Raw genomic sequence first — 21,242 nt, forward strand, 5'->3', positions numbered from 1 at the left:
GGAGTCAGCTGAAGGTCAGTATGCTCAAAATGCATTTTTGAAAAGCTGTTTGTACTGAAGATCTATTTATTCTACAAAAGCATACCTTTTTATCAACTTAGCTCAGAAATTTGTAATTAATACTTCTCAGAAATACTCAGTGAGTGCTCACAACAAAGAATGTAAACTCTTCACAAGCTTTTAATAGTTTTGTTTCAAGTTATTTATTTTCTCCTGTCTTAAAATAATTAACCTGCTTTTCAAAATGCTCTGCATGTTTGGTTGGAAATACTTGCTCTATAAATCAAAGGAAACTAAGTAAAAACATACATTTAAGACCATATGTGTGCATGTGGCGGGGGTGTGTGTTGTCTGTTGTTTTTTAAAGTAAGTAAAAACTGTTATTCATTTCAGTGCCAGAATTTAGGGAAGCTGACGACTGTTCAGATTGGTCATGACAACTCAGGGCTACTAGCCAAGTGGCTGGTTGATTGTGTCATGGTCAGAAATGAAATAACAGGACACACGTACAAGTAAGCAACAAGTTTTAATTTTCTTTGTCTGAAATTCTTACTTGTTAAATCTAGAGAAAGCAAGAAGGCATTCATCTTCTCCTCAGTTAATGGAGCACTGTGAATGGATTTGGGTACCTGATAGGGTTGGGTTCGTCTCCCCCACCCCTAGTGCTCTCATTTCAGAAGCCGTAGTTGGAGTCGAATAAACTGATAAATACCAAACGAGATTTAAATGTAGGATTTTCTTTGCATCTCTCTGAGACAGGACAGACAGTATGGATACTTATGAAGTAATTCATATGTTTGTCTCTAATAATTAAGTCTCTTGATTTAAAGTAAGGTGAGGGACAAATGAACTCTTTAAACCCCCAAGAGCTGGAATGACAGTTTAGGACAAGTCTTTGGTTTCTTTTTCTTTTTAAAAATATTCAAATGTCTAAGTTCTGTAACAAATGTACAGAAACTCAGATTACAGGAAAATAAAAGGCTTTGATAATGTCTTAATCTTCTATTAAGTACATGCCTTTGGTGTTGAAATGATTTTCTAACTCATCATTGGTTTTAGAAAACATCTGGCTAAGCACACTTAATTATTATTTTTTTTTTATAAACGTGGACTTGGAAAACTATAATTCAGAGAGGTGTGCTCCAGAGCTCAGGGTTGGCCACAGTGTATGGGGGAAACTAGGAGGAAACGGGGTACAAGGACTCTGGGTATGGACATATGCATGGATTTTATTAGGACTGCAGATGGGGTCAAAAAGTACAGCAATAAAATATGAGGTGAGGTTTGAGTACGAGGAGATGTCATGGCTGCAGCTGGGTGGGAAGTCTGTGTGGGGATTTAATTATTAATCATCGCAATATTTTTAAAGGCTGAATATCAGTTGTGGTTGCAAGTGAAAAATAACCCAGCAGAAATCAAGATGTGGACCATGACAGATGCGTATAATGCTTTCTGTTGTCCCGTGCTTGCATGCAAGCTTTGCATATTTCCCTTTTCCTAAGGATGGTACAGGGGATGCTGCCTGCTGAGTTCTGGTTTGTGAAAAGGTTTTGGCTACAGAGTATTCCCTGCCCATCAGAAGTGTTTGCTGGGTGCTAACTGTCCCTCTGGCTTTGAGATCAAGCTAGACTACCTGGGCGGCTGACCTGTGCTTGTCCTGGGTGTGCGGCAGGTTTCCCTGTGGACGATGGCTGGGAAAGGGAGTTGACGATGGCAGTTTGGAGCGAATACTCATTGGAGAGCTGGTGTCCTCCACGTCTGATGAAGAGCTGGGAAAACAGTGCCGTACCCCACCCCAGCAGAAATCTCCTACCACGGCTCGACGACTGAGCATCACTTCCCTCACAGGGAAGAACACCAGTAAGTCTTTTCCTTTCCTTTCTCACCGGGGCCCTCGAGAAGGGGGCAGCAAGCTGATGAGTTTTCCCTGTCCTGGTTTGTGTGTCTGCGGCTTGCTCTGTGGCTGTAGACATTGCCTCTTTCAATGTCCGCATCTGACAAGAGGTAACGGTCTCTTGGTGGAGCACGGGGCTGTGAGGTGAGGGAGGAGGAGGCAGCAGAATTTGCAGTAGCTGGGGCTGCTCAGTTTCCCGGCTCACTTCGCAGTCGGTGGGAAGACAGTCCTCTCCGAAGGGCAGTTCAGAGCTTTCACGTGGATGCTGTGAACTACCTTCTGCGGGAGCGCGTCTCCAGAGGGACCCTAGGGGACATGAAATTCACATCCCTAAAATTAGCTTTTTATGAGTAACTGCACCTAGCTACAGCAGGCCATGGGACTGTAAGGGCCACGTGAGGCACTCTCTGCTAAAGCATACAGATGCGCACAGTGTAGATTCATAAATCTGTGCAGCTCCTGTAAAATTAAGAGGACATGACTGCTGAAATGTGAAGCAAGGAAAGATTAGCCTCCAGGAGTAACATAGCATTTAAAAACCACCGCGGGACCACTGCAGCTCTTCACATGTGCGAGTCCATATTAGCTGGAGGAGCAGGCACCAGAGCATTTCCTTAGGTCTGAGAACACTAAGGCCCAGTAATTCATTTGTCTGGTGAGCTACTTGAGGCTCTGTGTTAGACCTGCCAAAGACTGGAGGGCATCGTGTACTGAAATGATACTGAATTAATTACACCATGCTTCCAAAATAACAGTTGTAGGACAAGCTAATAGCAACCTACATATGCCTGAAAAACTAGAAAGGACTCATGGAAGAGCCATGAAAATGATTGAAGTCTGGAAAACATATGCTTAAAATGAAGTTTTAAAAGTTCAGTGTGCTTCTAATCAGAAAGTGAATGAGGGACTAGATAATTTTCTGCAGGTACCTGTGTAGAAGATGAGGTGGCGGCAGGTGGAGGCATGGCATGATTCAGTAACAGAGGCATACAGCTAAATAGATTCAGAGCAGAAATGTGGCATATGTTTTACCGCAGAAGATGACTTACTCTTGGAATCATTAATAAGGAATATTCTCTGCCTGTGGCCCCTCGCGCTGGTACAATGACTAGACATGTGCCGTAAATAGGTAGTCGTTTTGCCTCAATAAAACATGGCAGGTTCAAGTCGGGAATTAATTAGTGCTGGGTTTTCTGGCCTGTCATGTAGGAGTCAAATGACTGGGCAACAACTTTTCAGCCCATGTCTCTTCGTGTGAAGGTTGCTGTGCTCTGTGTGATGAGCAAGATATGATTAACTCAAATAAAATATTAATCAAGCCAGATCCCTGGGTTGTGCATTTTTAAGTAGGGTGATTTATTTGACTATTCCAGGGCTGCTCATCAGTTGCTTGTATTTAAGGGTCAGGTTTACCCAAGACAAATGATTGCCTGAACTCTTTTAAAGAAACAGAATAATTCCCGCAGTTCAAGCTATGTTATCATACAAATTTGATGAATGTTTTAAAGTTGGTATATTCAGCTAGTATGTTTTCAATCATTTCACAGAGCCTAATGCAGGACAGATCCAAGAAGGAATTGGGGAAGCTGTGAACAATATTGTGAAACACTTTCACAAGCCAGAGAAAGAGGTACTTCTTACTTTTCATTACTTGTCTGGTGTCTGCAATGCATGTAAGTATTTTTATAAACAGAAATGGAACTGATGTACCAGTAGAGACTGATAACCTTTAGATTTGAAGCTTCTGGCATATGAACAAGTCAAGTTGTACTTACAGACTCTCCCTTTCCCCCACAGAGAGGGAGCCTTACCATTCTGTTGTGTGGAGAAAACGGTCTGGTTGCAGCACTGGAGCAGGTCTTCCACCATGGATTCAAGTCAGCTCGCATTTTTCATAAGAATGTCTTCATCTGGGATTTCATAGGTAAGCTGGTATGTGATTTGGAGGCAGGAGGAGGAGAAAGACGAGGGCAAAATTACTATTCACACACAGGCCTTGGATTTTTGTCAGCTAGGGTGCCATTTGTTTCTGCCTAGCACTTGGTCCAGGTTGCTTAAAGTCAGTGAGAAACAAGACAGTAGATGAGAAATACTAAACTTTATATACTAGATGAGTGTGAATCTGTGCAGCAATTTGAAAGCACTTTGAATTCTAGTCATTTATTCATAAGTGGATGTTCAAACAGCTGCTTTTGTACCCAGACAGAAGGTAGGCTGGAGGTTGGGGTAGAGTAGCAATCCATGTTAAGGGGAGAGTTGGGAAAAGGCACAGGGAGTGAAAGGTTTAGATTTCTACTTGTTATGGGAACTCTTCTAATCACTGCACTGGTCTTATGGTGATGCTTATCTGTAGGCCTATGTTGTGGTAATTTAAGACATACTTGTTCCCTTAAAACATGCTCACAAGTTGAGATACTTAGCCTGAGGGTAAGCTCTTACTTAGAAAAGGTGAGAAATCAAAGCTGATGGTATCACTTACAATGAAACTGTTGGTAAGGTACGTCGGTGCAGCTCCTTGATGTTACCTGTGTTAGACATCAGCCAGTCTGCTGACCACTGCTGTGTGGCAAAGGTGGAGATCACCACCTACTTACGGTCTTCAGAGTGAGGAATCCATATATAAACTGTGCAATAGCTCTCAGCACATTGTTTTTTTTAAGGATTCCCTTGCGTTATTCTATGTCACAATGAAGTACTTCTGCTCACTGGGTTCTGATTTTCTCTCTACCACAGAGAAAGCTGTTGCTTACTTTGAAACCAGTGACCAGATTGGAGACAATGAGGAGGCCCTTTTGCTTCAGAGATCTTCATGCAAAACCTTTTGTCATTATGTGAACGCCATCAATACAGCTCCAAGGAACATTGGAAAGGATGGCAAATTTCAAATTCTGGTTTGCCTGGGGACAAGGTACCTAACTGCTCTTTGTTGTATGTGTCGTTTTGCATGAGACTAGAATATTTTTACACCAGTTTTGTTTCCTTTAGTTTTCCATTTTAAGACATCTCATACCTGTCTATTAACCAGTACCTATTTTAGGCAGCTTTAATACTACATGAAAAATTGGAGCCAAGAAACAATAATGATACATGGCTAGTGTCTAAACTGCTAAAAATGTTTTGAGCTCTTTTATAACTGTTAGCTTGACAGGCATATGTATGAAATTTGTCTTGAAATTGTATTTTTGATGAAGTGCTGGCTTGGGGAATGCAGAATTTCTTTGCAAGAGCTGGTGCATTTCTAAATCCTTATTGAATCACTTTGCCTTTGAAAATGGGATGTCTGTTATAATTTTGAGAAAACTATTCCAGGGCAGTCTTTCTTTCCTAATAGGATGCTTTCTGTCTTGTACTTGGGGAGGGGTGGGGGCAGTGCTTAGTTGTATTTTGGAGGGTGGAAGTTGGTATGTCTAGAAATAAGTACCACTTTTGTCTTGTCTGTCTGGAAACCAGGTGGAAAACAGTCTGTTGTTTTTTCCTGAGTATTGTATCCCCTGTTCCTGATCTGAAAAAGTTGCTGAATTCTCCAAAGTCAGTTGTCCAATTCTGCTGATATCTTTCCATCTTGATTCCTACAGTATGTTCAGTTACCTGTATTTTACTAACAAAATCAAGGGTTATGATTATACAGGAAACTTTTATGTGCAAACATGTATAACCCGCAAAAAGAGTGCATGTTTTGGGCTGTGTTCTTGGAGAAGAATTTCAGTTTGAGATCTATTGTACTTGATGCTAAATTAATTTCTTTCATCCCCTTTGCAGGGACCACTTGCTCTCTCAGTGGATCCCGTTGCTGGCAGAGTGCCCACCCATTACAAGGATGTATGAGGAGAATGCTCTCCTACGGGACCGCATGACTGTCAACTCCCTCATCAGAGTCCTACAGACATTGCAAGATTTCAACATCATCCTAGAAGGATCGCTCATTAAAGGAGTGGATGTTTAGCATGGCTTTGCTGAGAACTTCATTTTTCCTTTCCCAAGCAAGCAAACCACAACTGGAGACCTGTCAGGACTTGAATGCGATGGTAGTGCACCACTGTAAGGCCAAGCTGCTGGTTGAAATGGGAGTAGGAACCCAGTTTGTGCCCAATGGGGACTGTCCTCTAAAGCTGCAGAAAGCTAAGATGCAGTATTGTAGTTTATTTGAAACATAAATTTAGTATAAAATAGAGTATTTTCATGTGTTAGATGTGTGTAAATATGCTATCTTCTTTAAGAAATTATATTCTCTAAGAAATTTTTCTTAGACTGAATGTTCTTGTTCTGACTATGAGTAGCTTAAACCCAGGGGAAGGACTGGGGGGAGGGAAGGACTAAGGTGGGAAGGGATGCCGCTACTTGCTTGCAAGGAAGAAGCCAATCAATGTGTAAATACAGCGCAAACTCAGCAGGGCTTTTTTTCAGGTATTGCAAATTAATACAGCAAATACCCTTACGTAGCCATTGTGATTGTCTCACTCTTGGAAATGTTGTAAGCATATGCTGTTTTACCCTACTGTACATGGTCTCTCTTAGTTCGTCTTTTTTTCATTTTGTTTGAAGACTCAACCCTTTCCATGCACAGAAGTTGTGAGTTGTCATTTTTTTTCTGTAAGGTCTTTTGTGTCACTTCTGTTGATCTCCAAAAGGGGAGACAAGTGCTGAAATGCTTAAACACTGTTGAGGAGGACTGCTGTCAGCCTCTGAGCCTGAGAGCATGGGAGACCTGTTTAAGCAGTGCTGCTGCAACCCGAGATGGGGAATGATGGCTTGCTTGACTCGCAGTGTGTCCCTTGCCTGTATAGATGTTCTGGTGATTCCCCCTTGCCCTCAGCCAGTTTGTGTTGTGGATGACTTTTTTTTTTTTTTTTTTTTCTTTCCCCCCCTCCATGTTGAGGAATTTGGTTCATACCAAATTCTTGCTGTACTTGAGAAGAATCATTGCTGTAGAGCCACAGACACCGATGTTGCTGTGCTACTGAACTGTATCAGCTGATTTTGAAATGCTGATAGGTTATGAGTCTTCCTTTATCCCACAAAATGAGTGTTTCTAGGAAGTACAGGATCTTTAATTACTTTTTTTTAATTATTATTATCCAGCTACCCCCAAAAAAAAAAAAAAGGCAAAAAGAGGAAAAGAAAAGAATCTCACTTTGGTATTTTGAGGCTCCTCTCCTACACTCTTTCCAGTTAATATATTACTTAATACAGCCTGTATATATAGGTACAGCTCTTGAAGAGGAGCTGAGAACAACTGAAATCTTGTATGCTAAAAATTTAACAAGAGATTACATTAAAATCCTCTTGCGGATACCATGCGGCAAATACAGAGTGTATTTTCCATTCTTGTGCATGGGAGTTGGAAGGATTTGAGGGCATAGTTAAGTTCATCTGGTTTTAGGTTTTGGAGGTTAGTTTAAATATAGGTGTTTGTTTTCCCTTGTTTATTCCCTATGATCTTGGCCGTTTTGTCAGCAGGTTTCTGTGGATGTCTCACTGTCAGCTGTGGCTTGGGAAAGGCCCCGAACTGGTACTGTAAGTGTTTTGCCTCGCACTGTGCTCTCAAGTGGCATTGGGAATGGTGGGCAGTTGCAGGTCTCAATATAGTGTGCACATGGTAGAGAGAGGGATGAGAGCTAAGGAAAAGGAAAGAGGATGAGAATTAGGGTTTGCTTTCTTACCTGCCTTTTGTCAAGCTTCTCTCCTTTCCTGTGGTCCTTCAGCTGTCCAGTTCTTATGACAGCACTCACTTTAGCATCAAAGTTTCACGTCATATTCCCAGCCAGAAGAAAACTGTTCGTGTGACTTTGTTTCATTAGAAGGAGAGTTTTATGTTATAGAAGTTTTTTTGTTTCTAAGAAAGAAGTAAAATAACACTGTCAGGGAGTCATTGACTTCAATGAGGGTTCCAGTTTTTAATAGCTGTTCTTTCCTTCGAGGCTTGTACTTCCCTAAACTGACTGAACTCATCCCAGATACTGTAGGCAGCACCGCCATGTCACTACAGTGGGTGTGAGTAACTAACGTAAAGGCTTATGAATGGTGTCATGAGTAAGTAGTCAGAGCCCACAGCTGTGTGACATCTCTTTTACATTTCCAGAAATGTGACATTTGGAGTGTTAGGGTTTTCTGTGTAGCCAGGCTGGTCTGCTTAAAGTCAGCAGAAGATGCATGACAAGCCTTCAGCTGCAACTGCATCCTTAGTACTTAACTCTATCAATAAATTATACATTTAGCACCAGAAACCATGTGGCAGCATTATTTGGTAATGACTGCTTAGGATGTTTTGATTTCTATTACAGCTCAAGCCTTTTATGTCTAATGACTGCTATACATGATTTTTTCACGCCCAAACCAAGTCTTAAGTGACTTTCATTTTACTGAAATGATAACCTTGGATTTCTTCACAGCAGCATCTGCATTTGCTAGCTGGATACTTCTCAAAAGTATACTGCTGTATACTTCTCCAAAGACTATTTATTATTTAATCAGTCATAACATTAATCCAATGTGACATGGGTTAAGTGCAAGCAGGGTAAAGTAGAAATGTGAGCATCTCTAAAGGTCAAGCATAGATGAATAAACCACACACAGACAAAAGGGCAATAACTACAAAAAGTCTTTCTGAAGTTAAAATAAATCAAAACCTGAGGAATTTAAAATTCAGAACAGGGCCTTCCCCCATTTAAACTACGTTAAGGAACCTTTAGCACTTAACTTCAACACAACTTCATGTCAGCTTTTTCAGCAAGTGTTGACTTGCTTGGTTTTGTCAGTTTTCACATCATATTATAATAGTACAATAAAAAGTATGTATGTCTAATATTTCCTTGTAGGCAATAAAACACCCTAAGATATGTTGAAAGGGGCACAGCTGAGTGCCTCAGATTCCTAGAAGACTAGTTATTTGACAACCTTGGGAGTACGGTTCTTTGTAGTGAGTTTTTATTCTGCCATGTATAATTACTTTTTTTTTTTTAGTAGACCACTTTTGTTTGTTGGAAACTGTGAGGTTTTTTCTGTAAGGTTTACAGAAATCATTCTACCCACTAGAATGGTGAGAAACCCATCAGGATTCTTCTAAGCTAACACAGTTTTTACTTCAGTGTTAAAGCACCTTCTTTGGTTGAGAAAGGGAATCTTGGAAAAGACCAAAGCTCTTTGGTATCTGCTTTTTTTTTAAAAAAAAAAAAAAAGAAAAAAGAAAAAATCCTGTCCAATACCCATCTACAGATGTCTGAGTTTGCATAGTCCTGTTATACTAACACCCAGCATGGTAACTTGAGGGAGTCAGAGAATCAAATGCCTCACTATGTACAAAATGTGTATTTATAATTCTCTGAAACGAATGAAATTCTACTGTTTAGGGAAAAATCTACTCATGTTTATTCTGAGTTGGTTTGTGTAATTAGGTATCATTGTTCTAAAATGTCTTTTTAGAATAGTTGTGCAATGGCATATTTGAGAAAATTCCTTCTTTCAATCAAATGAAGGTGTGCATCTTAAGGGGAAATACTGTATGTTACACTTGAAATGTACAAATGTGCCCTGTATAGCTTACAACGATCCTTAAATGTCTTCATTAAGTATATTTTGTCTTTACATTATTACTAACTGAATAAGAACTGGATTATTTTCAAGACGACATTAGTAAAAGTATTGTTATATCAAGCACTTTAACATACATACCACAAACTGACATGGGTTTTTCAGGTTTTGAAGTACATTGAAATACAGCTTTTCATGCTATGTCCTTTACAAATAAAACTGTGAGAATAATGGTTGGTGTCACTTTCTCCTTGCAGAGGAACCAAGACATTAGAGTCCCAAGCTAAAGAACTGATCTGAACCTGGAGGGCATGTTCCGTAAAGGGAGTAAGTTGAACAAAATGATTCAGCTGACAGTCTCCTGGTACCGGGAACTTGCTGGAGCAAAAAGGAGGAGAAAGGCTGTGAGGGTCCGCTCTCAAAACCTGCCCTTCTGCCTCTCCTGACACAGAAGTCTGACTGTGCCGAGTCTGACCAGCTCTTCATTTTCAAGGCTTAGGTGGAAGGTGTGGCTGATGGAAGGAGGAAAATGGGATCCCTGTGAAGTTTAGCTCTTTCCAGGGTGGCATTTGCTAGGCAGTCTGCGTTGCTCTCTCCGTAGCTATTGCACGGGGAGGAGTGGGAAGAGGCGCGGTGGGATCCTGTCGGCAACAAATGGGAAACATGGGAATAACTGCAGCCAAGTGTCTCTTTCCTCTCTTGACGTGGGTCGCCCTGAAATTTGAACACAGGGCTAAAAACCTGGAATGAAACTCATGCCCTCCAGTCTGCCAGTTAGCATGTCCCATTAGAAGAGAGGTTGATGGAGAAGAGAGAGATGGGTGCCTGCAACAAAAAAAGTGCAAATGAATGATAGTGAAATACCCTGCTTAGTAATTAAAGGCTTAAGTTGGACTGGATTTTCAGAAATGCCCCCCACCCTGTCCCTCTCAGCTTTAGCCCTGCTGGAATTGGCAAAAATAGGAGAATTTTTGAAAACTGCGTAGCTGAAATGCAGTTCCCTGCATGTGTGTGTGCATGGTGCATGTGAGGTGGGGCATGTCTGCTCATTCGTTTTAACTCTTGGTTTTGAAAAGGCAAAGGATCTAAGGAGAGGACTGAAAGTCTCAGAGCTTTGGGACCATTAATGTGAGAATCTTGAAATACATTATTTAATGATACTGGTGTTTAACAACAGTGTGGCAGCCAAATTATAGGATCCCATACATGTGAATAAAATCCATAGAGCTGCTTGTGGTCAAATTTCAATAGGAGGAGTGGCCACGCTTAATACACCTCCTTACAAAATGTGTTAGGCTTAAGTACGTAAATCAGAGATAGTGGGTTCTGGCATCTTAAAGGCAGTAAGTACTTGAAGTAAAGCAGGACTAAACTTGTCCAGATAAGGAAATTCAAAGAACTTCCTCTCCACTGCACTGTCATTAATGCAGTCTGGGAACATTACAATGTTTTCTGCAAAGGGTAAGTAGGAGAAAACTGTCAGAAAACTTGCATGGGTGGGAGCTGAAATAGCTCACCAATCTAGTTTGTTCCTTTCCAGCATTTCAGGTAAGCTGGTTGGAACGAATTGGGCTCAAGTTAAGAGCAAAGCTGCTTCCCTGTCTGTCACCCCATCAGCTCGGAGGTTGAGGCTGCTGTCATTGCAGTCAGGGATCATTTCATTGCTGATATTCCTATTTTCTCTCCTGCTATGCTATCAGAAATGTATCATTTTAAGTTGGTTTGAGCTCAGCCCAGAATGTGAAGGGAATGGGAAAATACCTGTACAGGTCTGCTATCCAGTGGCTGGTTAAGGTAAACTGTCTGCCAAAGCCCCTGTGGAGCTGATTTGTCAGTGGAAAGCTGTAGTTCTGCAGGAGAACTTAACACGTTAATGGGCCCATCTGTATTCCCTGCAGACATCGAAGGGCATCTCAGCTCCTCTGAAAAAACTTACTCTGTCAGAAGAGGATGTGACCAGACAAATTATTTTCTCCTTTAACCAAGTCCACCTTTGTCTTGAAGGGGGGCTGCGGGGATAAGGGACAGGGACAGGGAAGGGGAAAGCACAGCCAAAACCACCCTGATCCTTACCTACAGAATATTTTTCAAAACACGTTGCTGTAAAGCACCTCATTGCTGTGTGATCTAGCAACAACCTTGTTGTCATTCAATAATCAATTCAGTGGGATCCATAAATGTAAAATAATTATGGTTTATATCAGAGAGGCTGAAGTATTCATACCAGTTACTCTGAGTAATAAAGTAATCTGTAAGATACTGTTCCTCCTGCTTATAGTGGTTATCCAAGACTTGTGCAAGTCTACTTGTCTAGTACAAGGGGTAAACATAGAAGATAACCAGCACTTATACTTCTCTATCTTTGTGGAAAATAACTCCTTCGCTCAATACAGACCCCTTGGTTTTATGTGACCCTTCCCCTGAATGATCCATCTACTTCTAGACCTGGCCAGAGCAGCAAGTTAAAATGGGTGAATCATGGCGTGGTCTGCTCACCCAGCCTCAGGTGTTCAAGCCCTGCTGTAAAGTGCTAAACACGTGAATGCGGCGAATTAACAATTGAGTTTTATTTGCAAAGTGCATTTGGCAGGACTGTGCAGCAGATGTAGCTCCCAAAGAGCTCAAACACTTATCACAGGGCGTCTATTCTCCGAGCAAGAGGCAGGCATGGAGAACACAAGACATCCCAATCTTAGCGCAGCACATTTGGTGCCAGATTCGCTCCCACTCCCATGGTCAGCTGATACAAGCCTAAAGTCAAAAACTCCTTCCTCAATAGCAGCCAGATGTTGGGTTTGGTGGTCTGCAATCTTGCATTCTCCTGCTTTCAAAGAGAGGTTATCACAAAGGCTGGTGTTAGCCTAGGGAAGCCATTTTCCTTACGCTGCTTCTGCAGCCAGAGGGAAGAGATGGGCTCCTTCAGCAGGCCTTGCAAGGAGAAACCTCACTTGGCTGCTTTTAGTTATGCCTACAGAAGTCCAGCAGAGGCAACTTGTAGAGGCTAAGCTAGCATTAATCTTTATGAAAATCCCCCCCCAGCACTGTCCTCCCATACTGAGTTCATTTCTTCAAAGGTACCCAAGTGATATATTAGCATGTTCTTTACACATGAAAAAATAATTCACAAGAGTAAAATCTAAGGGTGGTCGACTGAGATAGTTGTATGTTTTACAATATGCTAATAATTTAGATATAAAGACAAATTCCTCGTTTGTCTTACAGAGGCACAGGATAGAGACCAGAAAATGTGGCTTCAATTTCTAGATCTCCCTGAGTTCCACCGAGACCCTTAAGCAATTTGCTTATGGCACACCCCATTTTGCAGCTAGAGAGCTGAGATACAGAGTGGTGGGACTTCACTTCAGCCAGTCTCTGCCTTGCTCTGCCTTGGGCTTAGCAACCACTCATCCAGTGTCCATTGGTGTGTGGATGAGAGCAGCTTTGCAATGCTACTGTGACAGAAGTACCCTGAGGTCTCACTTGTGGTTAATTCCAGTTTAAAGGCGTTGGTAAAACCTGTTGATTTGTGGTGGTGTGGGCATATGCAAGTCTGTCTAGCTGTGTATGGTTAGAGAGTTTTGTAATCGTCATGACAGAAGAACAGACTTTCTTCATACTTAACTACAATACAGTGGTTATGGTTACTATCTGTCTGCAATGTGATTAAGCACTACAGAAATGCATATAAATACTTGCTTGGCTGTCGTGTGAGGATGGCAACCGCTTCCCTACCAAAAGGGAGGAAGAGAAAACAGACGCTTTGCAAGAGCAAGTCTCCCCGGCTTTTCATCCTGAGCCCAAAGCTCTCCTAGGCAGTACAGCCATCCGTTAACATGAAGTTAATCTTGTCCCCTCTCTGCCTACAACCTGTCCTGCTCATTGCAAACCCAAATAGATCATCATCCATACCAGAAAATGCACAGTGGAAGACACATGAAGTGTTAGCGAGAGATTTCCAATAGTAGTGAGAAATGGTCAGTACAACCGAGAATCATCTTTGTTGTTGCTGGTGATTTGTTTGTTTTAAAAAAGCATGGAATTAATTTCAAATGAAATGGGAAGTCAGCTCAAAGACTCTGCTCCTGTACTTGAGACGACTCTGCCATTAAGTCTCCTTAGCCTGTTTCTTCTGCTGAGTGCTTTCACCTGAATTTACTGTGAGGGTGGTGAGGCACAGGAACAGGTTGCCCAGAGAAGCTGTGGATGCCCCATCCCTGGAAGTGTTCAGGGCCAGGTTGGATGGGGCTTGAGCAACCTGGTGTCTAGTGGAAGCTGTCCCTGCCCATGGCAGAGGGGATGGAACTGCATGATATTTAAGGTCCTTTCCAACTCAAACCATTCTATGATTCTGTGAATTAAGTTTACCTGCTGCACACATGCAGCTTTTCAGCTGTCATTACCCCATAAGATAAATAGGATGTTCTCTAAATTGGACCATGTCTTATGAACCCACCAGCTTAGAATTACTGTAGCTATTGGCTTGCTTGAGATCTAAACCTCTTGCAGATGGCCTGTGGTTCCTGACTGTGTAAATAATATGAAGCTGGCTGAAAGTGGCTGTGGTGCACAGGACATCCCCTGCCCCCCTCCGGCCCCAAAAGACTTTCAGAAAAACTGCATTCAGACAACATAAGTGGAAACATCACCCCATGGTTCTACCCAGCTTTCATGTTCTTGAAGCTGTGGAAAAGGTTTCCATCCATGGTAAGAGGAACACAGGAGAACTAGGAAAAATTTTCAGATGGGAGAAACTATTTAATTAATCCTCAGCATGGACTTTGTTAGAAGGTAATTTCAAATGTCAGCAGGAATTGTGCTAGACAGGGGTAGTGTGGGTAGCTGTGATCAGTGAGAAATAGGATAGCTATTCTGGGGTTAGTCATTTGTGTTTAACTGGCACAATGCTGAGAAGTGAGGAATGAACTAGCTGATCTTCGACTCACATATGTGTCCTAGGAAGTGCAAATACAAGCTGATCCACCACGGCTTGCTTGAAGTCAGTGGAAGTTCCTAAAACCAATGAATTTAGACAGGCACTCATGAGCACTGTAGTCTGCTAACCTACCAGTTTGTGCAGAGAAGAGAAGTAACTCTCTTTTGGGAAAACAATAAAGTGACTATTGTTGCTGCTTTCAACACATGTTGTTTATTAAGCCAGTCCCACTCTTACACATAAGAGTTTGCTTCTCGGTGATCTCAGCATTTTACGTACAAATGTTTATCTCTGTGAAGTGCCAGGCTTGTGCTAATGAAGATACTCAAAGCTCTTGTGCTCATCTCTTTGGTTAAGATAGCCTGGAACAGAGTAGCAGCAATACACAGTGTCTGACAAGCAGGAGATTGACCATGAAGACTTCCAGTGTTGACTCTGGGTAGCGTTGTGAACATCATGGTTTGTCTTATCACTAAGTGCAGGATGTCCTGGATAGATTCCACCCAACCCAGTATCACAGATTACGTTAGCGGGCAAATCTGAGACCCATTTCTCCATGGCAGAACAAGAACTAGCAGTACAAGGCAACAGTATAGGCATGCCCCTTCTCTCCCCTCCACAGCCACTCCAGGCTGTAGTTACCAAAGCATTTTGCCAGCTGCAGCCTACATACATCAGTCTTTTACTTGCACTCGGCCTGTAGCTGAATGAAGCTTGCTTTGACATTGGAGGTTAAATCTGTTTGCAACTGGACCAGCTCCTGCAAGCATCCAAAGTGTTTGGAAGTTTTCATCAAAAAAATTGTGCAGGGCTACTAGCAAGTTTTCCCAAACATTGCAAGCTTAGTGCCTTTCTGATTCTTTTGCTGTGCAAGCTGGCCACATTCCTGGCAACATCCTAGGCTGAGCTGCTGAGTGAGGTCTGTCCTCAAAGAGCTTCCTGGGATGACTGTCTCTCCCTTGGACCTTGCTCCTTTTAGGTTTCATAAACAGGGGGATTCTGAGTAACTTTTACTTTTGTGCTAAGAATACGGGTTAGGAAGGGAAGGAGAAGGAAACAGCAGCAAGCTGGGGGAGGAAGGAGCCTGTAGTTCATTGAAATGGTTCTCAGCAGGCAGTGTTTCCATACAAGAACGTCCCTGACTGCCCCCTGCCAAAGAATTGCTTGGGGGAGGATGGCAGGAGGGCTTCCACTCCCTTTGCTCCTCCCAAACCTAAAAGAGACTTTCTGCCTCTGGCTTAGGCAATTAATCAGGTAAGGAAAAACTATTGAGGACTCCAGGCACAATACACACCGTAACATCTCAATCAATTTCCCACTCCCCCTCTTTTAAAAGATACTTGCCTGCAAGGGCCAATACTGCTTTTTCCTTGGTTTAGCTGTGTTGGCACAGGAACCATGGGTAAGGAGCTGGGAGATGACGGTAGCAGCTCTGTTTGTGTCTGTATAATCACTCAAGGCTCTCTTACTCAGCTAATTAAAACCAAAACCCCTCTAGCTACCCTGAAAAATGCAAATAACATTTATTAAAACATTGTTCTGTGGAATAACCAGCACCAAAGTTACAGAAAGGCTGTTATGAAACAGGATTTTGCTTGCAAAGTGGTGGATGGCTGCAAATCAAGTGAATACCAGGCTTCCTTCATGAAAGCATTAAGTTGGGGACACACAGAACTGTGTACAATTAAAAATGTATGAAACGCACAAAGACAAACAGCTGACAGGGGCCAAGGCTGTCTGAACACCTTCTCATTGTGCTTTGCCTGTCTCTAGACTTAGTACAGATATGAGGGGTGTGGTATATGCAGCGAAACAAGATTTATCCAAGGGCATTGTGTTCTTAGCACAAGTAGCAAGGAAACAGACAAAACACATTAAAGCAGAAGAAAGAAGTTTTGATGAGACAGTAAAGTGTTTGTTCTTGAATCTCTGGCTAAATGCACAGTGCGTATTCAACAGCAGGTTTGTTGCAGTATAAAATAAAGGAGGGAAATATGAATGCGAAGCTGCTAACAAAGTTGAGTCTGATACAACGACACACAGCTCCTGTGTATTCACATTTATATCAAGACCCAAGCATGTTTTGTACAAGCACGAAACGAACCCTTGCTGCAAAAACAAGCAAGTGAAGCTTCTTGGTTGTTTCCTGCACCTGATAAGACATTACAGAACAGGCCTGATTTAATTCTTCTCCAGTGGTGGCAATGCCAGACTGGCTTGAAAGGATTTGATCCAACTTCTGAGCACTCTAATCTGAGTCTATCAAACCTTTAAAAGTGACTTTAAAGGTAACTAAATGAAGAACTCTGGAATTACATGAGTGTGTAAAGCCAAGTGCACGTTCCAGCCTTGCTGAGCATGGGCTGGAGTGTGGCAATCCTAAACCCCCATGCCTGAAACAGAAATCACGGAGACATTTAGAGAGGTTGTTCTGCTTTTATGCAAATCTGTACAGGTAAGTATAGCTCACAGACAAAGATACATATTAATGTGTTGCCTTTTTTTTTGTTGGTTTCTTAGGTTTGCAGTTTTTAACTTCGACTTAACACGGGCAATACCAAACTCTTAGCCCTAAAACGTGCTCAGATTTATATTTCAGTATCTGTAACCAATCCAGCTGTGCTGGAAGATTAACTTTTCTGCTCTTTAGCTGTCTGTAGGAAGGGAGGACTGGCTGCCCTGTACCGCCCAGAGAACCTGGTGGAGCTAAAGCATCCTGCGTTTGCTGGTAGAGCTGTCCCGGCTGACCCCGGCAGCTGCCCTGCAGAGGAGCCTGACCGGAGCCACCACGTTGAGGGAGCACCACAAAAGAAGCAGAATGGCCAAGCAGTTATTGAAGGTGTAAAATACAATAAAAAATAAATTGAAAAGCAGGAGGACAGTGTAGAATCAAAATAAATAATAAGGGAAGGAGAACTGAGGAAGCCAGGGCTGGGGAGGACCACGCAGGCTCAGGGGGCCTGATAACAGAACCGCAAATGGGGCATGAAGAATTCGATGCCTCCTTCTTGGCTGCCACCCTTGGAGGCCTTGCGTGCTGTGCTGGCCCACCTCAGCCAGTGCCCGCGGGAAGCCGGCAGACACCTGCGAGGATTCCAGAGGGCCATGACAGGGACTATGCGAGCGTCCTGGGGGAAAGCAGAGCCAAAACCTCCTCAAGGTAGCAAAGGGGCCACGGCCTTGATGAACCATGAGCCCTTGGGGAGAAGAGCCAGCGGTGGCCGGGCCCTGCACCAGCCTGAAGAAACCACTGACAAAGGCTGCCATGTCAGCCTGGAACAAAACCTCTCCCATGCAATAAAAAGCCCTGTCCTCTCACATTATCGTGGGGTAGGCGAGCTGTGCTGCGAACCTCATGGCGGAGCCTAGAGATCAACAGGGTTGCCAGCCCTGGGGCAGCCTGCGTGGTGGCATGGATGAGGCTGGGGCTTGCGGAGGGCCAAGGCTCGCAGGTGGATGGCCGGTGCTCTCCTAGGACACTTCGAAAGTGAGAGGCAAGGGGCAACAGAGCAGTGCCCTAGAACCGATCTGCACACATGCAGGTACTGCTTTCTTCCATCTTTAAAAGCCAATCCCTGTTGACTTTAGCCACCCTAGGCACGGTCGTGCTGTTCCGAGACACCTCACAACCTGAGAACAAGGGACAGTCCCTGTGACAGCCCCAGCTATCTGGTAAGAGACCAGGGGTTTTTGACTGGACATAACGATGCAGTTTACTTTCCCAGGACAGGAGATTCTCCGCTCTGCTTCAAACATCACATGTGGTCCTACAGTTCTTTTGACGACTGAGTGGAATGGATGCTGTCACTTAACGAATACTTTGGAAGGTGATTTGTTGTATGATCATCTTATGGTATATATATATTATGCAATTATGTAGATCTAAGTACTGTTTCTAATTTCCTATGACTGGTGTTATTATGCGCAGTATCACACCTACCTGAGAGGGAAACAGGAGTTTTCCAACAACAGCTTATTGACTGACCTCAGAGAAGTTGGGTACTCCCATTTCCTTTATGGAGAGGGAAATGCCTGCTTTCTTAGGACCATACATAGAATATAGGTGAGTTTTAAAAGCCCTCGGTGCCAAGAGAGAACTAGCAGTGAAGGGAACACGTCATGCTTCTTCAAAAGATTTATGGATATTTGTAACTCAAAAGCAGCTGTTACCTCACCATGTCAGACTAACCACTGAGTAGGACTTCCACATTGATGGTAACAGGTTGCACTCCAGCAACTCAGTCTAAATTTCTATGAGGAATGTAGTTAAGATGCTACTCTCAGTGTTTTCACAAAGACTCTGTATGAATTTCACACAGGCAGATGACATATTCTGCTGTCTATTTACCATGACAGACTTGGGAAATGGAAAATTAATAACTGCTGCCATAACAGTTCTCCTATAAAGGCACCTGGATCATTTAGAGTATAGCTTGCCTGAAGCATGACTGCACATACCTGTTGCAGGGGAGCCTGTGTCTTTCTCTGTGCATTAAAAACACATGGAGCAGGAAGCAGTGATAATGGTGGGTTATGTAAACCTAGCAGGAAGGTGTACTGTTGCAGAGCAGAAGCTGGCCAGCATGAAGACTCACCAAAATACTTGGAAAGCAAAAAGTTGTGGAGGCACTGCTGAGTGCTGCCGTCCCCCAGAAGGTGGGCTGGGGGTAAAAGCCAGCACAGAAGCATCACAGCCTTAGGGCAAGAGGCAGTATGAGCCTGGGACCATGAACATGGGAGGGGATTGCCATGGTACAGAGGTTGCAAAGCAACACGTAATTTACCAGAGCTAAATAGCATGTTGTTAAGGACAGCGAGACCTATGCAGCAGGCTTGAAGGAAAGTGGACCATGGCACTGGCCTGTTTCACTCAGCCCACAAGAAGCTGCGTCTCTGATATGCTGTGCCTGCATGAGGCACACGCCTGACATCCTAGTCTGTCTAGGGGTGGATAGATAGAGAGATGCCACCAATTTGAAGTGTACTCAAGTTTAGCAATTGGCATTTGTCCTCTAAGCCTCCCAGCACAACCTCAAAATGTTGTTTCCAGTGCCCCAGTCAGCACCCACATGCTGACTCAGTGTAAGGAGGATGCTGGGAGCCCATTTGCCACTACTTTTATAAAAGAGTCTTTAAAGGGCTGCTGCTTTAAAGAATGGCACGTACAAAACCCCTCCTGTTTTGCAGGCCTCCTGTGAACAACTACTTATTCTAATTTACAGCAGGATGTATTTTATAAGAGGGTAAACTTGGCCCAGCTATTTAAGGGAGAAGTATTTGAATGCTTACACACACACACACACTGGGGAAAGACCTGGACCGTCACAGCACACACACATCTCCGCTTGATGGGTACAAACATACTTGCACCTGAGGGTTGCAGTTGAGCCACCCCTCCTGTCTTCTTTGTGTATTGGGCCTCTCTGTTCGGAAACAGCTTGAGGATCCAGACCCAGAGAAAACACCAGGCCAGTAAGACCTGCCGTCTTTGATCTATCTGGGACCATGACTAGTACTAGATATCACAGAGAGAATTGCCTGAAACCTTGAACTGTTTTGCTCACCACCAAGTAGTTAGTGATTGACCTAAGCATGACAGATTTAACCCTTTTTTTTTTTTTAATTACATGGTGTAAATTAGGTGTTCATGATTCCCCATTCAACTCTGAGTGCAAGACTCGGCCCCAGCATTCACAGGGCAAAGAAGGATCAGCTCAAGGGGTCACTTTCATAGCTATCCAGTTTTCCCACTTTCCTCCTACAGATAACACAAATCAACCAGTAAATATTGCTCTTGGTTTTGAAACCCTGCATTAGGACTGGTTCAGCCACTGCTAAGGGTAGTTGTCCTGACAAGAATAGTCAGTCAGTTCAGCTATGGATAGAGATTTGTGTTGACAGCTTGCTGAAAATAGCATCTCAGAAACCACACTGCTAGCTGGTTTTAGAAAGGCCAGTTTTTGAAGTGTTTCTGACTGGCCAGCTTGTTACTCTGTAAATAGCAATTGCTTTGTTTAGCTGTTTTTAAGAAAGTGTCTGTGTCTGAAGGACGATGCCATCCCAGGGCACATCCTCATGGCCTGGCCATCCCTGCAGGCTGCTCTTGTTCAGCTTCCCCAGGAGCCCCTGGGGCTCATAAGAGGAGCAGGAGCTCACCTAGGGATGCCATCACTCAAGGAGCCACCTTGCTCACTGCCTTCCTGCATGGAAGCTGGGCTTCCCGCACATGCCATATGCTTCAGGACACCACTGCTTGGCTGAGCCCCCAATCTGCTCAGGTGAGTTCAGTCTCAGCTGGAGTATCTCCCCTCCCACAGCACCTCATTAGCTTCCCAGATAAGCCCAGTCACTCCAGTGGGAAAGAGAAAAGTCTGACTGTGTCTCTAATGGAAGACGTTTCTTTGGCAGCTGAAAGGTATGTGGCATGAAAGCTGTAAACCCTCCTGTTTCAAAAACTGCCCTCTCCTTGTTGAGAGGTTTCATGCATCTTTCCTGGAGATGTAGGTAAGTTACAAAATACCTCCTCTGGCCCTGCACGGCCAGTACCCTCTTGCATCCCTTTTCTTCCATACCGGCATGGCATTGGTGGTACCTTCCTTGGTGGTCTCTGCATCACAGGGTCAGTGAAGACAGAGGAACTTTCCTGCTGCCCTAAGGTGTCTATCAGATCACTTTGTGCCTATGTAACACAGGGCTCATGCTGCACACTAGGTCTGTGGCTTGGGCTCTGCCGCTTCTGCCCTGGAGACAGCATCTGGATCCCTTGACTTCTATGCATGCTGTAATTTGCAATGTGAACAGACAGTCAGACCTGAGGGAAGTCACTAAGGTCAGTTGTGTGTCCTGGTTTGGGTTTATTTCAGTCTCTTTCATCACCCTGTAGAGTTA

General features: G+C 43.4%; 1 protein-coding gene across 5 annotated transcripts in view; it reads left to right on the top strand.

Moving 5' to 3' along the window:
• Positions 1-9,652, top strand: part of DENND5B (DENN domain containing 5B) — a 118,841-nt gene extending 109,189 nt beyond the window's left edge. For all 5 annotated transcript variants that reach the window (XM_037388961.1, XM_037388957.1, XM_037388959.1 and 2 more), the window contains 6 exons: positions 394-512; positions 1,673-1,860; positions 3,442-3,524; positions 3,692-3,818; positions 4,628-4,802; positions 5,654-9,652. In XM_037388961.1, coding sequence (XP_037244858.1) covers positions 394-512; positions 1,673-1,860; positions 3,442-3,524; positions 3,692-3,818; positions 4,628-4,802; positions 5,654-5,837 — 876 coding nt within the window. In that variant the 3' untranslated portion in view covers positions 5,838-9,652. The remainder of the gene's footprint in view (positions 1-393; positions 513-1,672; positions 1,861-3,441; positions 3,525-3,691; positions 3,819-4,627; positions 4,803-5,653) is intronic.
• The last annotated feature ends 11,590 nt before the right edge of the window (positions 9,653-21,242 follow it).

This window comes from Falco rusticolus, chromosome 5, assembly GCF_015220075.1.
Source record: "Falco rusticolus isolate bFalRus1 chromosome 5, bFalRus1.pri, whole genome shotgun sequence".
In the NCBI taxonomy this organism is placed as follows: Eukaryota; Metazoa; Chordata; class Aves; order Falconiformes; family Falconidae; genus Falco; species Falco rusticolus.